General features: G+C 48.8%; 1 protein-coding gene across 3 annotated transcripts; it reads left to right on the forward strand.

Annotated features, from left to right (window-relative positions):
* Positions 1–2,012: 2,012 nt before the first annotated feature.
* LOC136636496 (tubulin alpha-4A chain) lies at positions 2,013–13,466 on the forward strand. 3 transcript variants are annotated; one of them, XM_066611597.1, is made up of 4 exons: positions 2,013–2,095; positions 8,822–9,044; positions 9,694–9,842; positions 12,442–13,466. In XM_066611597.1, the coding sequence occupies exons 1-4, from the start codon at positions 2,093–2,095 to the stop codon at positions 13,411–13,413; spliced, it is 1,347 nt and encodes a 448-aa protein (XP_066467694.1). In that variant the 5' UTR covers positions 2,013–2,092; the 3' UTR covers positions 13,414–13,466. The 3 variants fall into 3 exon arrangements, with proteins under 3 accessions (XP_066467694.1, XP_066467696.1, XP_066467695.1); XM_066611599.1 differs by lacking the exon at positions 2,013–2,095 and adding an exon at positions 2,887–2,986; XM_066611598.1 differs by lacking the exon at positions 2,013–2,095 and adding an exon at positions 2,928–2,990.
* Positions 13,467–16,940: the final 3,474 nt, after the last annotated feature.

Consider the following 16,940-nt stretch of genomic DNA (forward strand, 5'->3'; position numbering starts at 1 on the left):
TCCTGCCTAGGCCTGTCATCTCTACAGGCAGCGTTCCTGAGTAGATTTGCCAGTGAAGGGTGTAGCCTTGGGATCCTGGTCAGAATAGGCTAGTGGTCCCCACCCTTCCTTTGCTACTTCCAGGGTTTCAAGGCCTAGCCCTTGGCCATGGGGCACTTCTGTAGCTTGCTCAGAAGAGGAAAAAAATTGTCTGGAGTGGTGTCTAGTCTTTTGCTCTCATTGCTGCATTGTGTGGGAAATGCAGCACCTAGTCACATTCTGATTTCTGTGCTCTCTCCCAGCAGATGTCATGACAGTGTTGCTGGCACTGGCCCAGGTCTCTTTCTGTCCCAGCCACACTGCAGAGGTTGGTGCCTGCTGCATACCCATAGTTGGCTAAACTGGATTGATGCAGCCTGGTCCAGGGCAAATCCCGCTGAATTCAGGTACTGTACTCCCAAAGAAGTGAGGCTCAAAAGTATTTGCAGCTGCACAGTTGCGCAGCTGGGGCAAGGTATACCTGGCACTGCAACTGCTCATAGGGGATTGGGTAGATCCTGATGTTGCTTTGACCACATCTTCCAAGTGTTTCCTTCTCACAGTTGCTCCTTTCTATTGCACACTGCTCTTTTGTCATCTTCATGTATAGGCAGTGCCACCGTGCCTGGGCTTTTCCACATCTCTCCTGCAAGTCTTCTCCTCTTTGTCATGTGGGAGGACTGCAGCTCTACCTGGTAGCTAGTCTCCTTGTATGCTCCTAAGTCAATTCTGTAGATCAGGGGCCTCCAAACCCCAGCCCCGGGGCCAAATGCGACCTGCAGCAAGCCTCTATCCGGCCCGCAGCCAGCCTCTTGTCCCGACAGCCTCTGGCCCACTCAACTGAACACAACTGGAGCTGTGCTCTGGTTGTGTCTGGAGGGTGTTCTGAGAGCCAGAGAGGTTGAATGAATGAGCCCATTCGTTCATTTATTCACTCATCTAAGTTCCATCTCTAATTTATTTATATAAATTTTAGATTTAAATTTTTTTTCTGGCCAGGTATTTGCCAGGTATTTGATGTGGCCCTCTGGCCAAAACGTTTGGAGACCCCTCTGGCCAAAACATTTGGAGACCCCTGCTGTAGATCATTGTCCAGTTTTTCCAATGACAGAGGCAGCTTTTTTCAGCAAGTTACACACAGCTCCAGCAGTGCCAGTTTCAACCCACAGGGACAGGATCAGAATAGACTTGGAGCCCAATCCTACCCAACTTCCCAGTGCTGATGCAGCTGCAATGCAGCCTCCATGACTTCCCCAGTGCAGCAGGGTGAAGCACACACCCTATTGGCATGGTTGCACCAGCGCTGCAAGATGGGATAGGATTGGGCCCTCACAGCACAGGTAGAAGCAAATACCACTGTGGTCACTGGGCCTTACTCCCAGGAAAGTATGTATAGGATTGCAACCTTCATGGTATGGATTAGGAAATTGGTGAGGCTTTGGATGCAGGCTAGATTATGACCTTTTTTGAACAGACTTTGTGCTGTTAACAACCATACAGCAGGCAGAAATCAACAGGGGAAGCCTTCCCCAGCATGTAGCTGTCCTAATAGAAACTTTCATCTTTGGCTGCTGAAAGCTCAAACTCTGTTCTTTTGGGGATAGTCGTAATTGGACAACTGCTCTTGAGGAAAACAGGAGTTCCAAGTGTAACTGTTATGCAGAAGACCGTCTTTTTGCAAGCCCTTCTTGCTAGGGCTGCATCTTTCCAAATGTCCTCTCTGATGCAATTATTAGCAGAACAGAAGCCCTGACTTCCTTTGGCTCTGCTCTCTCCACCCCGTACTGCCCCTCTGTGCTCTCCTTCCTGCTTGCACCATGCCTGGCAGGGAAAGAGCACTAGAACGTGGGATCATTTTAGAGTGGCCACCTTAGACATTATTCACCCACCTCCCTCCCCAAGGAGTCCAGTCTCCGGCTGTAAACAACGACTGGGGCGTGGCCACCCACTTAGGCCCCGCCCCCTCTTTTATAAAGCCGCTGCTGCAGGGCGTTTGCAAGCAGGCGCAGCTGCTTCTCACCGAGACTTCGTCGCACCGACTCAGCGTGAGATCCCGGCCTCGCCTTTCTACACCATGGTAAGGGAACAGGATGCGGGGGCCAAGCTGGGGGCTGTACTGCGACCTCTGGCTGCAGTCCTATCCACACTTTCCTGGGAGTAAGTCCCACTGACTATAATGAGACTTACTTCTGAGTAGACATGCCTAGGATTGGGCTCTCTGGCTACTGATAGGAGTCAGCAACTGGTTTGAACACTGCGGACTCCTCTCCGGGCATAGATTGCCTGGCATGGTCTGTGGCAGGTGCCTGCAGTGGCTGGCCAGTGCAGGTGGGGGCTTTTGGGCTGGGAGTTCTGCGGGTGTTGGCCCTGTGCCTGGTGACCTTGGGGAGGCGATGGCCAGTCGCAGTCCTCCTCCCCTTGGTGGGGGTACAGCCAAAGAGAAGGCAGCCAAACTCCCCAGGCCACAGCCGCACTGCGGGACAGGGAAACGAGCTGGCGCAGGTTCCCGCGGGGCTTGCGCTGCACGTGGGAAGGGGGGGGAGGATCGGGCAGGCTTGGTCTTTGCTCCTGGTGGCAGCTGGCCGCCTGCCCAGATCCGCTGTGCGGGCTTGAGCTGCCAGTGGTTCCCTGTAGTAGCTGCTCTGCTGGGTCGGTGCAAGGAACAGGGGCAGCTGCTGGCTGGCACGAGGCTGGGACTGCCCACTCGCTGGCTGGTTGGCTGGCACCGGTGCAGGGAGAGGAGTGGGGGGGCACTTTTGGAGGGAGGCTCGCAGGGCGCAGTGTGCTTTGCCTCCCACTCGTGGCAGCCGTCATCCTCGTCGCCCACTGGCTGTGGGGGCGGGAGGTTATTAATAGGCAGGGGGCAGGAAGGGAGAGCGGGGCTGGGGAGCTTCTCCGTGCCCGCTCCCAGCCAAATCCCAGGGCTGGAAATAGCCGGGCCGGCGGCTGGGCTGGGCTCCGCTCCAAAGTAGGTAATCGCATCTCCCGTCTCATCTCGGGGGAATCTTCGCACTTGGGGGGCGGGAGTCCTATATTTAGTGCCTGCCGCCTCCTTCTCATTCACTTGTCCGGCTCGGGCGTTGGCCGCGGCCGCCGCCTCTCCTCTCTTTCCTGCCCCCACCCCAGCCCGGCGGCAAGCCTTGCCCAAAGGGGTGCCAGCGCTTTCCAGCGACTAGACTCGTTCTGCCAGCTCCAGGAGCCAGTTCCCCCGGGGCCGGGGCGTGTTCACAAGTGACGCCATGTTTTGGGGGGAGGGGGCTGAAGTGCGTCACTTGTGAATGCAGCTACCCAGTGGCGTAGCTAGAGGGGGCAAAGCACTAAGTTTTGCAGGGAGCCGCGCCGTGCAAGCGGCCCCTCCCCTTCGAAGCCATTCCCCCTGCCCGCAATGGCTCAGAAGGGGAGCGGCCGCTTGCACGCTGCGGTGAGGCTCCTTGCAAAACTTAGTGCTTTGCCCCCCCCCTCTAGCTAGGCCACTGCATCTGCCTAATGAAGCACAAAGCAAGAATATTGCTGCCCAGTCTAATGGGAAGTGCGAGAAACCTGAGGTTGGCTGCATTGCCTGCAGGGATGTCCTCTGCCATAACTAGAGCACCTTGGGAGCACCTTCCTGGTTCCAAACTATGGCACACTTTCCCCACCGTCCAGCCACACACTGCCTGCCCTCTGGCACCGCCCCATCTCCACTAACTAGGTGACCTGCTCTCTGGCTACTGCTGTGTCAGTGAAGGTTGCCCTCCCAGGCAGCCTGCAGTAGAGCCAGCACTGGCCTGGCCTTGACCTCAGAGGTCACTCTGGAGGCTTCTTGAGATAGTGGCTGCAGGAGCAATGTGCCCCTCCAGAGGGAAGGGAGAATTTATGCATCCTCTGAATGTGCCTTCAGCTGGGCCCAGATGGTCTTCTGCTCTAGGCACCTTTTCCCCAGCTCTGATCTGTGCTGCTTGCCACCATCAGAGCTCAGCCTGGCCCTGAGACATATGAGCATGTCATGTGCCTTTGAGCATATGTCATGAGCTGTCTCTGCTTGTGGAGCCCAAAATCAACTTGCAAGCCTTTCTGTCTGGAATAGTCTCTGGTTGCCAAGCAGCTTTTGAAGTACAGCACCTCTCGTCTTGTGTCTTGGGTGTCTTGTCTTGGTCTGGGTGTCTTGAGGGTGTTTGCTTTTGAACCCCAGCAGCAGTGGGGGATGGGTGGGGATGGTGGCGTCTCTGCTTGGCACATCCAGTTTGTTAACAGTTAAAGGGAGGGGCTTAGTTCACCCGCTTTCACTTAGTTGGCTTGTTTGGTTTCAAATTAATCTTTGGGTGGGAAATAGCAAGTCTGTACACGGCAGCATTTAGGAAGAGAGGAGAGCTAAAAATTAATTGGGGGGGGGTATGTGTTCTAACAGTTAATACATACATCAGTGCTGCTTACGTTCTCTTAAGTGATTGTTGAACAGTCCTGTGAGTATTCCCATATTAGGACCTGAGGCTGAGAGAGTAGTTTGCCTGGGGTCACCTTGTGAATTTATGACCCTGGGCAAAACTTGAACCTGGAACTTGGTGGTTCCACTTGTTTGTATTAATAGGAGCTGCAGGATGTTGAGGTGGGTTGAGACCATGGAGAAGGGGACATTAACTTTCTGTCCTTGCTGGTATCCAGTTGCCCCATCCCAAGGCTGTTATTCATTCTCTTCACATAACATGTAATTTAACCTTCTGCTACATTGTAGATGTTTATTTCTTGGTTTGCTTGCAGAAGTTTGAATTTGTATCCTCCTACAGTTGTGTTTTTCTACACTGCCAAACTAGGATGTTGTTGGGAGTTGGGATTTTGGAAAAAGCAAAGTGTAAAAGGTATTGAGTTCAGGAAGCCTGCTGGAAATATTATTATTAAAAAATTTTGATGCCTTTTTGGCATGTATTTCAACATATTGCAGGAAGTATAAGAATCTGCAGTTTAACAAAGAGAAGCTTATGACAAACCAGGACCATAAATAGCCTCAAAAAATAAACTATGCAGTTAACGCTCATCCTTGTCAATTAGCCAACTGATACCTTCCTTGATTGATCACTGGGCTTGTGAGTTAGTCGTGTTTTGGGGTTTTAAGGCTATATCTGGTGGGTGACAGTGAAAAAAAGAATTACGGTGCTGCCTCAGAAGGAAATCTCTGTGGACTTAAATCCCCAGATAGGTGTGCTTAAGAGGTTGCTTTAAAAAGTAACCACTTCTAAGAGTAACCATGTTGTCTGCAGGAGCAAAACCAGAGTCTAGTCTTAAAGGTGGTGCAAGGTTCTGGTTTGTTTGTTTTGTTAAAGTATTCTCCATGTCTCTTTCAAGTTATGCTTTTGGGCTTTTTTGAAATTGGCAAAGTTCCAGAGTGTGGGGTTGAGCCTTTGCTGCATGAAACCCTGACAGGACTGCTCCCAAGGCACTTGCTCTCACCTGTGGGTGCAAAATGTGCATAGACTGCAGGCAGTCTGAAAAAAACATCTTCTTGACTGTATAGCTGTACCTTGTATGAGACTGCAATCCAAACCTTGTATTCAGCTGGTGCAGCAGCTGCTGCACTAGGCGAGGGTGTCATGAACATGCCATAAAGCACATTTGCAGCACCCAGAGAGCAATCAGCACTGGGGGGGGGGGGTTTGTGCCTCTCCACTGATGCTGTATCCTGAGGAACAGCTGCCAGTGGAGATAAGAAGTGTGCCAGGTGGTGGAAGGACAATGAAAGGGTGAAACAGAGATGGGGAGGGAGCAATTTGGGGTAGGAGGAGGCCAGATCAGGGCCTGGAGGGTGATTGGTGGAGGGGGATTGGTAGAGCAGATCTCCAGTAACTCCCCACCTGGGTGTTTCAGCTTCATACATGGCTGCTCAGACATGCACCTGCTATTTAGAAGGTGGAGTTCTGAGTAGCCCCATAGGATATGCTAGGGTGTTGGCATAAGGGGAAAAGAGATCCCCTTACTCCAAGGAGACCTCCAGCTGGCTCCTGATGGGCACTGGATACAGTGGAGGCCAAGTGGCCCTCCTGCGCCAGTGCTGGTCAGGATTGGGTTGCCTGTTGGTGAACTGGTGAGGAAGGGAGGCTGGACAAAGTCTCTTTCAAGAACAGATTTCTCATCAAGAACCTGTAGCAGTGGAGTGTTGTGTGAGGGGGTGAAGTAATGGTGGGCCACTCTTTTCTCAACATAGGTGCTCTTCTGTGGCAGTGCTTACATGAGTAGTCCTGCTGATGTGTGCTCTCTGAGTGATGGCTCCCCTTATACGCTTTCCAAAAGGAACCCTGGACTGTAGCCAGACAGTACTGGGGAAACATGCACTTTTCTTTCTTTTCGTAGCAAGGCCCATTGTCAGTGAAGCAGGGCTTGGCTTTTCCCATCATCGATAAGTAAAGATCTGATGAGAGATCCTGTAGAGATCCTGATGAGAGATCTCATGATTGACGTGTTTGTTCACAGAGATGGTCTTGGGCCTAGTTCTCACTGAGGTGGCAAATCTGTCTGGACTGTAGTGGAGGGAAGGCTGTCATGATTTAATGTTCTTTTGGAAGAACCCCCCACCCCGGAAAACTAGGTGTTTTGATGAGAGGGAAGTAAGCCAAACATCCTTCTACCTGGCATAGGGTGTGTGTTTGCACACAATGTGCATGCACACACACTCCTTTTCATGTAGAAGGGCTGTTTTGGAAAGAAAGATTATTCATTCATGCAAGTTCCTCCACCTGCTGTCAGAAGCGTTGTAGCTCACACTTGGTGTGGTTGGTCTGAGGAATTCCTTGCCACAGGATGTGGTGATGGCATCTGGACTAGATCCCTTTAAAAGGGGATTGTACAAATTTCTGGAGGAAAAATCCATTAAGGGGTTACAAACCATGATGTGTATGTGCAACCTCCTGATTCTAGAAACAGGCTAAGTCAGAATGCCAGATGCAAGGGAGGGCACCAGGCTGCAGGTCTCTTGTTATCTGGAGTGCTCCCGGAGACATTTGGTGGGCCACTGTGAGATACAGGAAGCTGAACTAGATGGGCCTATGGCCTGATCCAGCGGGGCTGTTCTTATGTTGGTGCCTTTGTTACAGCTAGGCTTTAGTGTTAAAAGTTGGAGCTAGTTATAGGCAGATCACACACAATCTTCCATTAGATTCCCCCCTTCCCTATATCATGGCATGTAGCTCTCTCCTGCTTTTAGAATCTTAGACTCCTCAGTTCTGCCACTCTGAGCAGTCATCTGTTTCCTTCTCCCTGGAGTAGATATGGTGCTAGGGGAACGTGACAGCTCAGATTTAAAGCACAGTGTTGTGTGCACCCAGGCCCATTCAGCAGCTGACTTGGATGCTGGCAGTACATCAGATTGTTGCGGCAAGATGTTTGCTCTCCTTTTGCTGAGTGGCTCTGTCAACAAGCTACCCTTCCCTCTCCTGACCCAGTTATGGCTTTGTGACCCACTGAACACCGCGCTGCTCTTTTGGCTGGCAAGTTTGTGCTGTTCTTGGTTTGGCCACTCCTTTCTGCAGTATGACTTCCTGCACCCTCACTGCGCAGATCAGCTTGTTAGAAATACATGTTTGAAGCAGCAGCTTGTACTTTCCCCTTTCCTAGGCCCAGAGGCATCAGTCAGCAGTCTGGAAAGGGCGTTGGAGTTCCAGATCTTTATATGGAAGCTGTGGGCAATGCTCAGTTATTCTCTGGCCTTCCTCTTTGTTTCTCCCTCTCTCCATTCTGTTTTGGCCTCGGGTCTGGGCTGGTTTTGAAATGTGTTTTCAAATGCTTTCTAAGCATTTGGATCGAACTTTGGTGCAGTGAGCATTGTACACTAGGCCTATTACTGTCTACTAGTACAGTACTGTACGACTGCACTACTATCTTGGCTGCCTTTCAGGGGAGGAGTCATGACATGAACTGTGTGTGGATTTTGGCATCCTCACCTTAGGGGCCAAAGGAGAAGGAATTCCAAAGGAGATTCCAAAGGAGAAGGAATGCTCATGTCTTGCCCTGACGTGCTTCCCTAGTCTGTGTGGTGCTGGGGTGTGGATGAGGGATGTTAACCTATGAAATGATGGATTTGTATGGTATGTTCAGGAGGGGAGAGGAGTATGCTGAAGAGGCCTGCATGCATTTTTGTTGACTGCAGCATGTGGGGGAACAGCACGTGCTATTTGAGCACAAACTATGAGTGTGAATAGTGGATGGACACAAAATAGTTGTTTATGGTATCTCAGCTGTGGCCTCTGTGTAATAAATGCCTTAGCACATTTGCTCATTTCTATATCAAATTCTGAAATGACCACAGTGTGATTAAACTGGGGATAGACTGATGCTTCCAGACATAATGCATTCAAGTCAAGCACATTCCCCTCCAGCTTAGCTTTGGCATGATATTAAGGAGTGGATTCTGTGATGCTGCCAGCCCATCCTGTAGTTGCTGGAAGCATAGGTATCTACAGCACAGACAGCTAGGTACAAGGCTGTAGCTCAAAGGTAGAAGAAATATTTTGGATAGAGCTGGCAGAGAAGGACTTTATCTAAACCCTGGAGAAGCACTCGCGAGTGGGGGATGGTCTGGCCTGTAAATGTAACTTAGGAGTCATCAGATGCCACTGTGAAATACTTTGTGCTTCTGACATACTTGCCCAAAAAACTGGTTGCTGCCGACAATTCACAAGGCTATTTGGTTGAATCAGTGGCACTAATAAAACTCTTCCACTTATAAAGGTGCATAAGCTGCCATGTGTTTGCTCCACCCATGCCTGTAACTCTTGGTTGTGCCACCATTTTGGCCTCCTTTTGCCAGAGAAAGGTCACAGCTTTCTTCTCTCTCCAGCGTGAGTGCATCTCAGTCCATGTCGGCCAGGCTGGCGTACAGATGGGCAACACCTGCTGGGAGCTGTACTGCCTGGAACATGGAATTCAGCCAGATGGACAGATGCCAAGTGAGAAGACCATTGGGGGTGGAGATGACTCCTTCACTACCTTCTTCTGTGAAACTGGAGCTGGAAAGCATGTGCCGCGGGCTGTCTTTGTGGACTTGGAACCTACTGTGATTGGTGAGTGTTTGCTGCAGCAGGGTCTGGGCCTTATACTATTTAGTGGGCAACACCTGACTCTGGTGCAGCTTGGGCTTAGTTCTGTGTGCCATTCATGGAAGAACAAAGCTAATCAGGGATGGTGGGAGTGTGCACTTTTTTAGTTGCAAAGGAGTCTCTGTATACTAGGGATTGGCAGGTGGCAAACCTTAAGCCAAAACCGGCTTCATGAGGGATATGGCCTAGCTTTTCAGTTGATGATCTACAGCAGTCATTCTCAACCTTTTTCTTTTCTTTTCTTCTTTTGCTACTGCCCCTTACAAGCTCTGCCCAGGTTCCAGGACCCCCCATCAAACAAGGATACAGCACAAACAGATAAACAAAATCCCCTTCTCACAGTTTCCAGTCTGTGGCCCCTTTAACATGTGCCAGGACTCCCCAAGCGGCCATCTGATCCTGAGAATTGTGATTGAGTGATATCTGTAGCAATGAGATTTGGCTGTAAGCCATGGAGTAGAGGGGCTTGGCTTATCATTTCCCCCTTGCATCTCATAGTGGCTGCCTGTCAAAGCTAGTTGCTGTGTTCATCAACCTATGGCTATGTTAAGAGTCTGAAAGCACCTACTGAACTAATCTCTTCCTGCCATCCCACCCTCTCAATCTTTTCCAGATGAGGTTCGTAGTGGCACGTACCGTCAGCTCTTTCACCCAGAACAACTGATCACTGGCAAAGAAGATGCTGCCAACAACTATGCACGTGGCCACTACACCATTGGCAAGGAGATCATCGACGTGGTGTTGGACAGGATCAGGAAGCTGGTAATAATCACAGTGAGGGATGGGAGGCTTAAGGGAGAAGGGAAAGGAGCTCTGGCTCCTTTTTGGGGAAGGAAGGGCAGGCCTGTGGCCAAGGCTTTAAGATGACTATTGTGAAAGTTCAGTTAATGAGCTAATTCTGGATATAGTGATGCAATTAAGCTCAGTGACAAATTTTTTCAGGGTGTGAGGCAACCACACCAAGTTCTCCACCTGCTTCCCCATTAAATCAAACTGTTTTAGAAGCTGTCCTGGAAGGCTGCAGCCAAAAGATAGATTTGAATTGATGACAACTCAGGGCTACAAACCACCTTCTTGCTTCTTGGCCTGCTAACATGGCCAGATTAACATGATGCAATGACAGAAGGCACACAAATGGCAGAATGTGTCTGTCAGTCTAAATTAGCAACCCAGGGTCCCCGTGGCTCCCTACCGTGCCTGCCTGCTTCCTGCTGATGGTGTCCAGCCCTTCCTGTCTTTAATTCTGCTCAGCTTTCACTTTCTCCTTGGCTCCTCCTGTCTTCACTCTTCTATCTCCACGACCCATTGTTGTCTCGCTGCTGCCTCTGTACTGCTGCTTTAGCCTCCCTAATGCTTCCCCAGTTTTCCTATTCTTCTTCTCTCCCCCTTCCTAGTATTCTTCTCCCCCACCCCCAGGACACAGATCTTCAACACTGGGCCTTTTCTTAAGAACCCTCCTGTTACCTCAGTATTTTGTTTCCACCTTTGCCTTGTTTCTCAAGTCTGTCTCGTTACTACTTACTCCTTGTTCTGTTGCCTGCTCTTGTATTTCCCAGAATTTCTTTGCAATACTCGCCCACCTGCTGTATGAGGCTATAATCTCAGCAAATTGACAATATTCACAAAAGTGATTTTTGTTCCCTGGACACTCTGAGTCACATCAGTTAAGCCAATCAGTATCAAAAGCTTCACCACAAGTGCAATACAGTCAGCATATGAAACCCCAATCCCTCCAACCTGGAGCCCCACCTGTTTGGGATCTGTAGCCCAGAATGCCCCAGCTGATTCTAAAATATCTTATGTCGAATCAATAGAGTCCTGTTCTCAGAATAAGGGAATTCCTTATTGGTGAGGGATTCAGTCTGTCCTGGTTAAGGGCAGGAATTGTGGTCTGCTGTTCTCTAGACCTAGAGCAGCTAATATACTCATCCTGTCAACTTTTGTTTACATTGATTATATGGTTGTAAATTATTTAGTAAGTTGCCTTGAGTGTTTACAGAAATGTGGGGTATAAATATTTTGAATTTTTTTTAGCTAGGAAGTATGCCCCAGTAATCCAGCAGGGCTTTTTTTAAATATGTGTGCACAGGGTTGTAGCAAATTTCCTAGTAAAAATGCGTAAGAATGAGCTACAAATAACTGGGGGAGGGGTGGGGGGAGAGAACATCTGGCTATCCTTCTAGGCCAGGGTAGGTTAAACTGTGGCCCAAGGGCCAGATGCAGCACACAGCGCTTACCCCTCTGCCATGTGACCAAGGCAAACCATTCTGTGGGGAGCTGCTAACCTTCCATTCTTATCTCCCCCAAACCACATGCTGGCCAGCTGCTTCCATGTTGCGTTGCCCCAGCTGGCTATGTGCCCGGAATTCCTGCCAAATGTGGCTGGGGGGGCATATGGTTTGATTGGAATGGAAGATTAACAGCTACCCCACAGAACTGTTTGCCTCAGTTGCACTGGGGAATCCATTTTCGGTGCACTGCTGTCGGCACTTTGAGCGCCACTGTTCTAGGTGGAGATGGGCAGCTACAAGCTGCTGCTTCTAGCATGCATTGATTCAGAGTTCTTTTTCTAGCCTTCAGTTGATGGCTACAGCAGTTGGAAGCTCCTAGGATCCCTACCTATTTGGGATTCAAGCATAAGTTATTCCAATTAAATTTGCATGCCACTGCCTCTCAGGTTCAGGTGACGCACCCAGGATTGCTACTTTTCTCCATCTGCTGTGTGTCACAAAGGAGCAGTGATCCTTGTACTTTGCATAGGCACTTAAATGAATCTGCTTCCTTATCTCCTAGAAGCCCTGCACAAAGAAAAGGATCATTCATTTATTGATAGTTATTTGCAGGAGAGAGTGGATCCTCACCTTTCACTTCATGCAAAGTCTGGAAGGGAGAAAACAGCCCAGTTTCTTCCTTTCTCAGGAAGTCAGCATCACAGTGCTGCTGTCAAAGCACTTTCTCTATCCTGTCACCAACCAGAGGAGGCAGTGGGATGGTGGCAACTTGACCTGCCACACACACTGTGCATTGCAAGGTTTCACAGTCACAAGTATTAATACAATGCAAGATGCTGTATTATCTGGCTCCTATTCTAAAACAGTCAGTTCTTCAGGATCAAAAGGGAAGAGAGAATGCATGGATAGAGCTCTGTGTGGCATTGTATGCAGGCATGTAGACAGGCTGGTTTCCTGAGACAAGTTGCCTCCAGGCAAACAGAGAAGCAAGTGGGTTAATTAAACTTCATTTAGCTGAAGTTTCAAAGTTTGGAACAAGAGTAGATCATCTAGCTGAGTAGCATACTGTACAGTGTGCTGGCAAAAACTGACTGATACTGAACAATAACTTCTTTTGGGGTCTCTGACAGGCTGACCAGTGTACAGGGCTCCAAGGATTCTTGGTGTTTCACAGCTTTGGAGGAGGCACTGGCTCAGGTTTCACCTCCCTCCTGATGGAACGACTCTCTGTTGACTACGGCAAGAAATCCAAATTGGAATTTGCCATTTACCCAGCTCCACAGGTATCTACAGCTGTGGTGGAGCCCTACAACTCCATCCTCACCACTCACACCACGCTTGAGCATTCAGATTGCGCTTTCATGGTGGACAACGAAGCCATCTATGATATCTGCCGCAGGAACCTGGACATTGAGCGTCCAACATACACCAACCTCAACCGCCTTATCAGCCAGATTGTGTCCTCCATCACTGCCTCCCTGCGCTTTGATGGGGCTCTTAATGTAGACCTGACAGAGTTCCAGACCAACCTAGTGCCCTACCCTCGCATCCACTTTCCTTTGGCCACATATGCTCCAGTCATCTCTGCAGAGAAGGCCTACCATGAGCAGCTTTCAGTAGCTGAGATCACAAATTCTTGCTTTGAGCCAGCCAACCAGATGGTGAAATGTGACCCCCGTCATGGCAAGTATATGGCCTGCTGTCTCCTGTATCGTGGCGATGTGGTGCCCAAGGATGTCAATGCTGCTATTGCTGCCATAAAGACCAAGCGCAGCATCCAGTTTGTGGACTGGTGTCCCACAGGCTTCAAGGTGGGCATCAACTACCAGCCCCCCACTGTGGTTCCCGGTGGAGACCTAGCCAAGGTGCAGAGGGCAGTGTGTATGTTGAGTAACACCACTGCCATTGCTGAGGCGTGGGCCCGCCTGGACCACAAGTTTGACCTGATGTATGCCAAGCGAGCCTTTGTTCACTGGTATGTGGGGGAAGGCATGGAAGAAGGGGAGTTCTCTGAGGCACGGGAGGACATGGCCGCCCTGGAGAAAGATTATGAGGAGGTGGGCATTGACTCATATGACGATGAAGAGGAGGGAGAAGAGTAGCTATAGGTAGGCAGTTTGCTAATAAACCTTAAATAAAGTCATTCTAATCTGAATTTCCGTAGTGTTGTTTTCTGCCAGGACTGTGGCTGTTTAATTTTTATAGAGCAGTTGCACATCATACAACTGATGTTTGGTTCCTCCCAGTAGTGCTAGTGGTTGTTCCCTTCCCCCCACCTCAAAGAGTACGGAAAGGAAGGTGCATCTCATAGTAGCTAAGGCTGAGTGATTTTGTGGAATAAGGTTTCTGTACGATGTAACATCTAAGTATTGGAGCAAAGAAGTTGTGATTATAAGTGCCTTGCCTATCACTCTTAAATACAGGGTAGCCAACACCTACTCAGTATCAAATTAACAGCAATTTCATGCAAGGAAACAATTATGCTCTTGCTTTGGTACAAAACCTAGAATGTTAAAGATTAGAAAAGAATGAGCATGGAGAACAAGAATGGGATTTACTAAGTGGAACAATAAAACTGTGAGGAAGGGAGCTTGTTCCCTCACTAGCAGCAGCTCTGTACATGCATCCACTGGTGCTTTCCAGCCCTGAGGATTATCTTCTGCCTTAGAGTTAGGAGAAAAAAACCTGCTTCTCCCAAGTGGTTTAGGTGGGGCTGCCAGACAGCCTCTCACCCAGCTACTACATATGTCGATAAAGCCAACAGAGGCTTGGGCCTGAGTGAATCCTGACTTTAAAGATTAAAGATCAATAAGATTAAATAAGATTGAAGATCAATAAATAAGATTTATTAAATAAGATTAAAGATCAATAAGTCCTGGATGCCATCCACCCAAGAGTTATTAAGGAATTGAAGAATGAAGTTGCTGATCTCTTGACTAAAATATGCAACTTGTCCCTCAAAACGGCCACAGTGCCAGAAGATTGGAGGACAGCAAATGTTACACTGATCTTTAAAAAGGGAAGGAAGGGGGACCTGGGAAACTATAGGCCGGTCAGCCTAACATCTATACCGGGTAAGATGGTGGAATGCCTCATCAAAGATAGAATCTCAAAACACATAGACGAACAAGCCTTGCTGAGGGAGAATCAGCATGGCTTCTGTAAGGGTTAGTCTTGCCTCACAAACCTTTTAGAATTCTTTGAAAAGGGCAACAGGCATGTGGATGCGGGAGAACCCGTGGACATTATATATCTGGACTTTCAGAAGGCGTTTGACATGGTCCCTCACCAAAGGCTACTGAAAAAACTCCACAGTCAGGGAATTAGAGGACAGGTCCTCATGGATTGAGAACTGGTTAAAGACCAGGAAACAGAGAGTGGGTGTCAATGGGCAATTTTCACAATGGAGAGAAGTGAAAAGCAGTGTGCCCCAAGGATCTGTCCTGGGACCGGTGCTTTTCAATCTCTTCATAAATGACCTGGAGACAGGGTTGAGCAGTGAGGTGGCAAAGTTTGCAGATGACACCAAACTTTTCCGAGTGGTGAAGACCAGAAGTGATTGTGAGGAGCTCCAGAAGGATCGCTCCAGACTGGCAGAATGGGCAGCAAAATGGCAGATGCACTTCAATGTCAGTAAGTGTAAGGTCATGCACATTGGGGCAAAAAATCAAAACTTCACATATAGGCTGATGGGTTCTGCGCTGTCTGTGACAGATCAGGAGAGAGAGCTTGGGATGGTGGTGGACAGGCTGATGAAATATCGACCCAATGTGCGGCAGCAGTGAAGAAGGCCAATTCTATGCTTGGGATCATTAGGAAGGGTATTGAGAACAAAGCGTCTAATATTATAATGCTGTTGTACAAATCTATGGTAAGACCACACCTGGAGTATTGTGTCCAGTTCTGGTTGGCGCATCTCAAAAAAGACAGTGGCAATGGAAAAGGTGTAAAAGAGAGCGACTAAGATTATTACTGGGCTGGGGCACCTTCCTTATGAGGAAAGGCTACGGCATGTGGGCCTCTTCAGCCTAGAAAAGAGGCGCCTGAGGGGGGACATGATTGAGACATACAAAATTATGCAGGGGATGGACAGAGTGGATACACTCACATAACACCAGAACCAGGGGACATCCGCTAAAATTGAGTGTTGGGAGAGTTAGGATAGACAAAAGAAAATATTTCTTTACTCAGCATGTGGTTGGTCTGTGGAACTCCTTGCCACAGGATGTGATGACGGCATCTGGCCTGGACGCCTTTAAAAGGGGATTGGACAAGTTTCTGGAGGAGAAGTCTGTTACGGGTTACAAGCCATGATGTGCATGTACAACCTTCTGATTTTAGAAATGGGCTATGTCAGAATGCCAGATGCAAGGGAGGGCACCAGAATGAGGTCTCTTGTTATCTGGTGTGCTCCCTGGGGCATTTGGTGGGCCGCTGTGAGATACAGGAAGCTGGACTAGATGGGCCTATGGCCTGATCCAGTGGGGTTGTTCCTATGTTCTTATGACTTCCCACACATAAACTAGCCATAATGGTGCCCTGCTCCCTACATAGGGGGAATACACAGACCCATGCTTATAAACTCCTTTACGTTAGTAATGGGAGAAGAGTTTAAGAGCCTGATACGTCATGCTCCTTTCTTTGTGCAAGGAGTGGTTTCTTCTCTATCTGAAAGTTTTCCTTGCCTTTTGGAATATAAGCAACGTGTCTCATCAGTTTCAGTCCCTTTTGGAGTATAAAGGGTTGAACAAAGTTTAAGAGGGGAAATGCCCCTTAAGTTGGGGGGGGGCACACCTCAACTGAACTAGGTTACTCTGGCTGAAGAGTATCGGTGTTCTTACCTTTACCTGCTTTACTAGACAATTCTTCCAGGAGTTTCAAAATTACTAGGGGGAAATGGTGGTTAAACCCCACCTGGAGAATACACTGGCCCAGAGTTTGTTTTGGCAAGACCTATGTAAACTGAGCCCCACCCTTTTTTCTACCAGGCAGGGAGCCAGTCTCTTGTTCTGACTTCCCCTCCTCCACTTCTGCTTTGATTACTCAGGGGCCTGGTGAGAGTTTAGATAAGAACTAAATTCACCCACCCAGTCTCATGGGTGACAGAAGGACAGTTCTTTTCAAGCTGATGACCTTCACTTAAGTCTCCTCCCCCCATACTAGCACCTGCTTTCTTCTTTGAATAGTTGGGTGCTCAACCCACAAACATTCCCTCTTCACTAGAATTAGCTTACCTGTATTAACCTTGTCAAGAGTAGATCTCTCACCAATAGTTGGGAATGTGCCTGAAGACTAACCGGTGAATTCTCTGGTCCTATTTCATAGGCACAGACATGAGTATTAAGAATAAAAGCAGCCCACTGAGTCTTGTCTTGTGTGTATGTGTGTTTAAAAGGTTCTCTAGATTTCTTGTGAAGAATCAAGAGGCGAACAGGATTTCCTGCTCAGCACTGCTTCCCCCACTGCTTCCTCACCACTACCCCCCCCCCACCTGCTAATCACAAAGAAGCATAAAATATGTGTACCAAGCAAAAGCTCTCAATTTAGACATAATGGGGTTTTACAAAGTACAGAAGATAGAGAAATCAGCTGGAGGAAGTTGTCCAAAGTATAAAAAGGCCTGGTTGTT

The sequence above is a fragment of the Tiliqua scincoides genome, chromosome 1, assembly GCF_035046505.1.
Source record: "Tiliqua scincoides isolate rTilSci1 chromosome 1, rTilSci1.hap2, whole genome shotgun sequence".
Taxonomy (NCBI): domain Eukaryota; kingdom Metazoa; phylum Chordata; class Lepidosauria; order Squamata; family Scincidae; genus Tiliqua; species Tiliqua scincoides.